This window comes from Cotesia glomerata, linkage group LG5 (assembly GCF_020080835.1).
Source record: "Cotesia glomerata isolate CgM1 linkage group LG5, MPM_Cglom_v2.3, whole genome shotgun sequence".
NCBI lineage: Eukaryota > Metazoa > Arthropoda > Insecta > Hymenoptera > Braconidae > Cotesia > Cotesia glomerata.
The window spans coordinates 2312565-2321375 of record NC_058162.1 but is presented as its reverse complement, the minus strand read 5'-3'; the positions used below and the strand labels follow the sequence as shown (position 1 = coordinate 2321375).

The following is an 8811-nucleotide window of genomic DNA, read 5'->3' as shown; positions in this document are numbered from 1 at the left end:
GAAAAATAAACAAGATCCAGAAAATTTTTATTTTATTTTATTTTTATTTTATTTAAATAAACAAACCCAACAGCCTAGGCCATCAACAGGGTTAATAATACAGTAGTTAGTAAACAAAAAATAATTTTTGATGTATGACAAGATGACTTATAGCTAGCACAGTGATTTCACATACAAATTCCAAAATACTGAGTGAATGGACTAGCGATGAATTAGCTATACAATTAGATATACAATTGCACATCTTCAACGCCACTTAGTTGCTAGTTTGCCAAGTAATACTGTCACATATCCATGAGGACAATTAAACGGATCAAGTGAGGCTTCTAATTGACAAAAACGATTCACTGTACTAGAGATGCGATAGATCGGCGCTGCCTGAAATAAGTTAGATTTAGCAACAGGTATATAAGGTAAAAGCCCCAATTATTGACGGGGGTCTAAATATTGACACCCTAAATTATTTTTAAATATATTAAATTATCTGTAATAAGAATAACGATCAAATAAATTTTTATTAAATTCTAACTAATTAAAAAATTGAAAAAAATCACATTCAGTTCAAAATATTAAATATTAATTATTAAAAAAAAATAAAGTTAGCACCAGTTCATAAAATCAGCTTACGAGCGTCTATTTTCTTAACAACTTTGGTTAGAAAAGCATTTTTTTTAACTGCCGAGTTTAAATTAATTTTTTCATGTAATTATATGATCTATTTTTTTTTTTAATTAACAATATATGAAATATTTATAAAATTAAATAATCGAAATTAATTGTATGCTTTATGATATTTAAATAATGGGAGTCAATAACTAGTTCATAATTTTCATGGTGAATCCCATATTGACAGCCAGTCGTCAATAATTGGTGTATCCAGATCATATATTTAATTATTTAAAATTAATTAGTAAACATCACTGATTATCATTTTAAAAAAAGAAATTGATTAGTTAAAACATTACTGAAGACATTACCACAAACAAAATTCATCGATATTTATATTTGATTGCTTAAAAAAAATGAAATCATAACTTTGTCTCTTATAGCGTCAATAATTGGGGCTTTTACCTTAGATTGGAATTTGATTTCTCATACCTAAAACTGGTATCTTAAATTTAAACAGTGATAGCAGTTGAGGACAATCCACCAAGTTATTGAATAGTTTAGTTGCAAAGGAGAATTCTGCACATATTCGTCTTTCATCAAGAGTAAGATATTCGCATTCATTGCAGAGCGTCAGATCTGCAATTCCTCGAGCCGGATAATGTCCAGTTTTCTTCCAAATTAAAAATTTTTAAAATCTTCTTTGAACTCTCTCAATCTTAGTGGACTGTCCTGAATGAGTGGGAGACCATACCAGCGAAGCATACTCGAGTTTCGGTCTAACAAAGGTATTATACAATAGTTTAATGGCATTAAGATTGTTAAAGTTTTTTGAAATTCGAGTAATGAACCGTAGGGTTTTCCATGCTTCAGACATAATGTTATTGATGTGCATAGCAAAAATAAGTTTTATTAGTTTATTAAAAAATTGCATTTATAATTTTTTAGAGCTTTTAAAAATGGACTTTTTTTAAATAAATTTTTTTCGCTTTAATTTTTTACATTCTTAAAATTGTCAAACGTTTGCTAAATTAATTGATTAATTTCCATTATTTTTTTTTTTATTTTAAAAATTAAAAGAAAAAATTTCACGTTGAAGATTTAAAAAATTATACCTGCAATTTTTTTACTTGTAATTTAATTAATAAAAATGAAAAATTATTAAACTCAAAATAATTTGAGTATTATTCTTTATTTTCAAGATTAAATTTAAATAAATTCAATCTAAATATTTTTAAATTTGTTAACTGAACTAAAAGCCGTTCGCGGCTTACTGATGTTTGTTATTTATTGGATAATTAATAAAAATAATAAATGTTCACTTACCTGGACCATCAAGAACTATTAAACCTAGTTTTTTAAATTTTAATTTTTTAATCTAACTTAGTTGTAAAAATTAATTAAAAACTAATAAGAATTGTCAGATTGACAATTATTTAATAAAAATAATTATTTTAGTAACTATAAATAATTAAAATAAAAAATAAATTAATAAACCACAAATACATATATATATATATATATATATATTTCAATGAATTTTTATTGTATATAAAGAGAAGTTAAGCTACAAGAGCACTAGCTGTTGAACTCTCGTACTTCCACGACGGTGGGAGTGACGCTTTGGATTTATAGTATCGCGCCAGGCGATGGATCCGGGACTCAACCAAAATCAGCCGGAACTTGCTGTCCTTGTCCTTTCTGCTTCGCTCCAAATGTTTCCTGATGGCTACAGCCTTTTTGATTAAATGATACAGATCTTCTGGAAGATCTGGGGCAAGGCCCATACTCTTAACAATTCTCAAAATTTTGTTTCCAGTCCGGAAACGAACTTGTCCGACTCCATGAGAGTCTCGCAAGATCACACCTATTGACAATAAACATTAACTATTAGCTCTTAATACTCTATATTAAATATTCACTACTTATTATTATAAGTAGTGCAATAGTGGTAGCAATATTGTTAAGTCACCTTGTTTTATTTTCATTACATAAAAATTTATAACTAATGTATCTATTAACCCTGTTAATGGCTTAGGCTGTTGGGTTTGTTTTTTTGAATAAAATAAAATAAAATAAAATAAAATATAGAAATGCGTCACTTGACAACTTGATCATTAAATAGCGCTAGATTCATCATAAATTGTGCAATTGTTATCTTTATGTAAATTAATTTATATTACTTAATTAATAATTTACATTTCTCTATTTTTTTTCTGTTGTTCATATTTTATAGTTCTCTGCTCATTGCTGCGTTAAATAGCTATCTTGTATTTAAAAAATAAATTTATCTACTTATAAGTACTCTTATGTATATTATTAACCCTGTAACTGGCTCTGGCTGTTGGGTTTGATTGTTAATAAATAAATAAATAAATAAATAAATAATAATCAAGTTAGCCGACATTTTTGATTTTTTGTTTTGCTTAATTTATTAAATTATAACTAAAAAATATTTTTAAAAAATTGCACTTACAGTTTTTGAAGTTTTAAACAAATGAAAAAATTTTTTTGTAATAATTTTTTAATAAAAACAATCATAACAATTTTTAGATGTCGGCTAACTTTATATTCATCATATTATTATTATAGAAATAATTAATTACACACCAATTTGCGAAGGAGTGTGTCCTTTCTTGGCCAGTTTAAAAATTAAATCCTTTGAATCTTCCGGCGTGAGCTTCAACCACGTCGGTACACTTCTGCGGTACGGCAAAGCCGACTGCGAAATTCCTTTTCTGTAATAAATAAAATTATTTTTTTTAATAAAAATTCATTTTAATTTCTTAAAGCTAGTAATTAATTAACTTTGTATGATTTTTATTAAAATTTAATTTTAATAACGTCACAAGCACATGGCACTTTAGGTTATGTTTTTTAATCACTCAGCTTGGACTTTAATCCAAGGAAAAATAAACAATTTTTTTTGATAAATAAATATATTTATAATTAAAAAAAAATTTTAATTGGATGAACAATTGAATATTAATTAAAAAAACAATTTATTAACCCTGGTGCGTGCATACGACCCATTTTGACAGGTGTGCGATGATGTTCCTCGAGTAAGTAACCAAAACAAACTATACATCTGTGGTCCGTAACAGTGTTGCCAGATTGGGCTATTTATCGCCAATTGGGCTATTTGAATTGTCAATTGGCAGCTAAATTTTACTGTTGGCGGTTAATAGCCATTTGGGCTATTTTGAATTTCACATAATTTTATGCTAGATGGAGAGAATTTCATATTAACCCTAACAATACTTGTTTTGTAGATTTTACTATCTTTGATGGTAATAAATTTTATAAAAGTTAAAATGATAAATATAACAATTTAAATTATAATCAATACAATAATAAAATAATAATTCCTAAGATAGAGCAATCCCACTATTTACTATTGAGATGGTTACATTTATGACCAACACCATATACGCGGAAAATAGTATATTACACACCTGTGGCAAGAAAATGAGAAATGTCTCAGAACACATATATGTTGCCCGAGGCGAAGCCGAGGTCGACATATATGTGGTCTGAGATATTTATTATTTTCCTGCCATAGGTTTGTATACTATTTTTTTGCCCTCCGGGCGGAAAGTGGCAACTTTCGTCCCGCTGCGCTAAACTAAGTTGCCGCTTTCCGCCTTCGTCGGACAAAAAAATAGTATACACTCCACGGGAAGTAAATAAGAAAGCCTCAGATCACATGTTTGTTGACCTCGGCTTCGCCTCGGCCAACAATTACATGTGATCTGAGACATTTCTTACTTTACTTCCCTAGGTGTGTAATATACTATTTCTGTCCGACAGAGGCGGAAAGCGGTAATTTCGTTTAGCGCAGCGGGCCGAAAGTTGCCACTTTCCGCCTGGAGGGCAGAAAATAGTATTTTTCTTACCTAGGGCAGGAAAATAAGAAATGTCTCAGATTACATGTAATTGTTGACCGAGGCGAAGCCGAGGTCGACAAACATGTGATCTGAGGCTTTCTTATTTCCTGCCTGTGGTGAGAATATTTTGCCCTCCGGGCGGAAAGTGGCTTTCGTCCCGCTGCGCTAGCCGCTTTCCGCCTCGGACAAAAAAATAGTATACACTCCTCGGGAAGTAAATAAGAAAGCCTCAGATCACATGTTTGTTGACCTCGGCTTCGCCTCGGACAACAATTACATGTGATCTGAGACATTTCTTACTTTACTTCCCTAGGTGTGTAATATACTATTTTCTCCTCGACGGAGGCGGAAAGCGGCATTTTCATTTAGCGCAGCGGGCGGAAAATTGACGCTTTCCGCCCGGAGGGGAGAAAAAGTAAATTGTAATATTCATTCGAATTCCGGTTAATTTTTATAGTTTCAAACAGTAAAGCGGACATCGGGGTGGCAAAAATATAAATATTACAGAATTTAATGTAGAAAGTGTAAAAGCCACAATTTATAATTAAATATCGAAAATAAGTGATAAGTAGCTGTCACTATAGTAAATAACGACTCTTTCATCTTAAAAAATTACAGTTTCAAACAGTAAAAATTGTCGTTTCAATATATAGTCCATACTATGAGGAGAAGGGGAGTCTCACTCTGGGAGAATTTAACATTTGAAACAGTAAAAATTCTTCTCTTAAAATATATATTTTACCAGTCCTAGCAAGCCAATAATTATAGTTTCATTTTTAGCGTCGCGTTTAAAATTTACCATTTTACTTTGTAAATATTAACGTTGCTTATATTAGAAATTTACTAACTTTATTTTATACTTTTTTCATATCATAAGATCATTTTTTAGGTACGAAATGATAAATATCAAAGTCTGAATTCTTAATTATTATACTTTAACATTGTAAACATTTACATAGCGAATATTACTATGTTTTTTTAATATCTGCCATATTTTTGTTCTATCATTGATAGTTTAAATTTTTATTTTTTTGTAAGATATTTAAAAATTTGGTGTTTATTTCCCTCCGCGATTGGGCAGATTGGGCTACTTTTGGGCTACTTCAGCGCTGCTCATCGGCGGGTTTTAGAATAAACTTTCTGGCAACACTGGCCCGTAACGGAGGACAGAATGCGCTGTTTTCAAGATGGCGACTCGGGCGATGTTGATTGGCTGTTTTAATATTTCATTGAAAAAAACCCACTTGTTTTAAAACTTAAATTAAACAAAAAAAAAATCAAGACGCACTTAATAATTTTTTAATTATATTCAACAAAAAAATTTATTCCAAGAAATTGTTTTTAAAAAATTGCATTTAAAATTTTTTTTTGCCATAATTTAATAAACATTAATTCAGCAGAAACTTAATAATGTTAAGAATTTTTTTAACAAATAAATTATGGCAAAAATAAAAATTAGAAAAAAAAATTTTATAAAATTAAAAATCGAATTTCTTAAAAATATTTTTCCGGAAAAAATTTGTTTATTAAAAGAAATTAAAAAATTGTCAAATGACTGCTAACTTTAATGTCATAATAATTTATCCGATACAAAAATTCTTAAAACTATCAAAAATCTGCTAAGTAAATTATTTATTATTTTACTACATTAAAATTTGTATAATACAAAGAACATGATTCATTTTTTAATTTGTCCAATACTCATTCACAATGTGTAATTATAAAAATGAGTTGTTATTAAATGAAACTTACTTGAACGTGTGACTTTCATTAATGTAAAATAATTTTAATTATTGTTTTTGCTTTTTTATTGTTTATTATCATCAATTGTACAACAGATGGCGCGTTTGTCAAGGAAAATATACAGAAAATAAAAAAGTAATTTATTTATTGATTTATTTTATTCTATCTCATAATAAAATTGAGATGAAATGTATCTCATAATAAAATTGAGATGAAATGTATGTGGCATCAAACTATCTCATAATAAAATTGAGATGAAATGTATGTGGCATCAAACTATTCGTAACATGATTGGTCGAATATATCATAAGCATGAAAATATAGACAAATGCTATACTCAGGCGCAAAATTCAATTCTATCCTAATATAAAATTGAGATGAAATGTATGTGGCATCAAACTATTCGTAACGTGATTATTCCTAATATAAAATTGAGATGAAATGTATGTGGCATCAAACTATTCGTAACGTGATTGGTCGAATATATCATAAGTATGAAAATATATGCAAATGCTACAGTCAGGCGCGCGCTTGCGCGCGCAAATTCAAATTCTAGTCATAAATTAAATATCTATTATAATTCTTTAAGGAAATAGATTAAACCTTAATGCTGTTAATTGTTTAATTGCATGATGGATAAAGATGCGTAACTCACGAATGATATATATATATATATATATATATATCATGACTATAGTCAGCTCATCAATCGCTTTTAATATGACTTTATTCATGAAAATTAAATTAAATGACATTTAAAAATTTTTATAATTTTTTTTGACACTGTTATTAGCACACTCGAAATTTTTTTGATTTTTATTGAGAAATAACCTAGATCTAGAAAACTATTTTTAAAAAATTGCATCTATAATTTTTATGAGTTTCCAAAAATGGAATTTTTTTAATAAAATTTTCTTACTCTAATTTATTTGGTAAAAATGATTTAATTGATAAAAGTAAAAAATTTTGGAAGGTCAGGTAATTTGATTACCATACTTTATTTTTAGCATTAACTTTAAATAAATTAAATCAAAATATTTTTAAATTTATTAACTGAACTAAAAGCTGTTTGCTGCTTACTGATGTTTGTTATTTATAGGATAATCAATAAAAATAATAAATCTTTACTTACCTGGACCATCAAGAACTATTAAAACTATAGTTTTTTAATTTTAATTCTTTAATCTAACTTAGTGGTAAAAATCGATTAAAAACTAATGAGAATTGTCAGAGTGACAATTATTAAATAAAAAGAATTATTTTAGTAACTATAAATAATTAAAATAAAAAAATTAATTGATAATAAAAAATAAATAAATATATATATTTCAATGAATTTTTATTGTATATAAAGAGAAGTTAAGCTACAAGAGCACTAGCTGTTGAACTCTCGTACTTCCATGAAGGTGGAAGAGATCCCTTGGATTTATAATATCGCGCCAGGCGATGGATCCGGGACTCCACCAGAATTAGCCGGAATTTAGAGTCTTTATCTTTCCTGTTGCGTTCAAGATGTTTGCGAATCGCGACAGCTTTTTTAATTAAGTAATACAGATCTTCAGGAAGATCCGGGGCAAGGCCCATACTTTTTACAATTCTCAAAATTTTGTTTCCGGTGCGGAAACGCACCTGGCCGACTCCATGTGAATCCCGGAGAATAACACCTATACACAATAAACATTAACTATTAGCTCTTAATATTATATACTAAATATTTGCTTCATATTATTACAGAAATAATTAATTACATACCAATTTGCGATGGGGTGTGACCTTTTTTAGCTAGTTTAAAAATCAAGTCCTTACAGTCCTCCGGTGTAAGTTTTAACCATGTAGGTACAGATCTGCGGTACGGCAAAGCCGACTGCGAAATTCCCTTTCTGTAATAAATAAAATTATTTTTTTTAATAAAAATTCATATTAATTTTTTAAAGCTAGTAATTAATTAACTTTGAAAGATTTTTATTAAAAATTTAATTTTAATAACGTCACAAGCACATGGAATTTTAGGTTATGTTTTTTAATCACTCCGCTTGGACTTCAATCCACGGACAAATAAACAATTTTTTTCGACAAATAAATATATTTATGATCAAAAAAAATTTTTCAATGGATAAATAATTAAATATTTATTTAAAAAACAATTTATTTACCCTGGTGCGTGCATACGACCCATCTTGATACGAGTCCGATGATTTTCCTCGAGAAAAGAGCGAGCTATCCGTAGTCCGAGGACAGAATGCGCTGTTTTCAAGATGGCGGCTCAAACGATGTTGATTGGCTGTTTCAATATTTCATTGGAAATAACCGACTGACTTATTTTAAAAAGTTAAATTAAACAAAAAAAAAATTTAGGAAGATTTTAAAAAATTTTGTCGTGATATTTTTAATTATTATTAATTTTTAATACATAATTTTTTTTTTTTAATTAAAAAAAAAACTTTAATCATAAAATTTTTGATTTTGGCGGCAATAATGTTGAAAAATGTCAGTGCAAAGTAATAAATAATAAAAAAAATTAAGCTGAAGTTAGCTGACAACTGTCAATTTTTTGGATTTTTACAACAAATAAATT

The 8811-nt window shown here is 28.3% G+C and overlaps 2 protein-coding genes and 1 long non-coding RNA gene across 3 annotated transcripts; 1 reads left to right on the top strand and 2 right to left on the bottom strand.

Annotated features, from left to right (window-relative positions):
• The first annotated feature begins 3 nt into the window (after positions 1–3).
• Positions 4–2263, top strand: LOC123266347. Its single transcript, XR_006509753.1, has 3 exons — positions 4–413; positions 1050–1394; positions 2164–2263. It is a non-coding gene; the product is annotated as an uncharacterized LOC123266347 (long non-coding RNA).
• Positions 2132–3719, bottom strand: LOC123266345 (40S ribosomal protein S13). Its single transcript, XM_044730578.1, has 3 exons — positions 3617–3719; positions 3217–3344; positions 2132–2473 (listed from the first exon to the last, which is right to left on the bottom strand). Exons 1-3 carry the CDS (start codon positions 3637–3639, stop codon positions 2169–2171), a joined length of 456 nt encoding a protein of 151 aa, XP_044586513.1. The 5' UTR covers positions 3640–3719; the 3' UTR covers positions 2132–2168.
• Positions 3720–7558: 3839 nt separating this feature from the next.
• Positions 7559–8509, bottom strand: LOC123266344 (40S ribosomal protein S13). The gene is made up of 3 exons (XM_044730577.1): positions 8390–8509; positions 7989–8116; positions 7559–7900 (listed from the first exon to the last, which is right to left on the bottom strand). Exons 1-3 carry the CDS (start codon positions 8410–8412, stop codon positions 7596–7598), a joined length of 456 nt encoding a protein of 151 aa, XP_044586512.1. The 5' UTR covers positions 8413–8509; the 3' UTR covers positions 7559–7595.
• Positions 8510–8811: the final 302 nt, after the last annotated feature.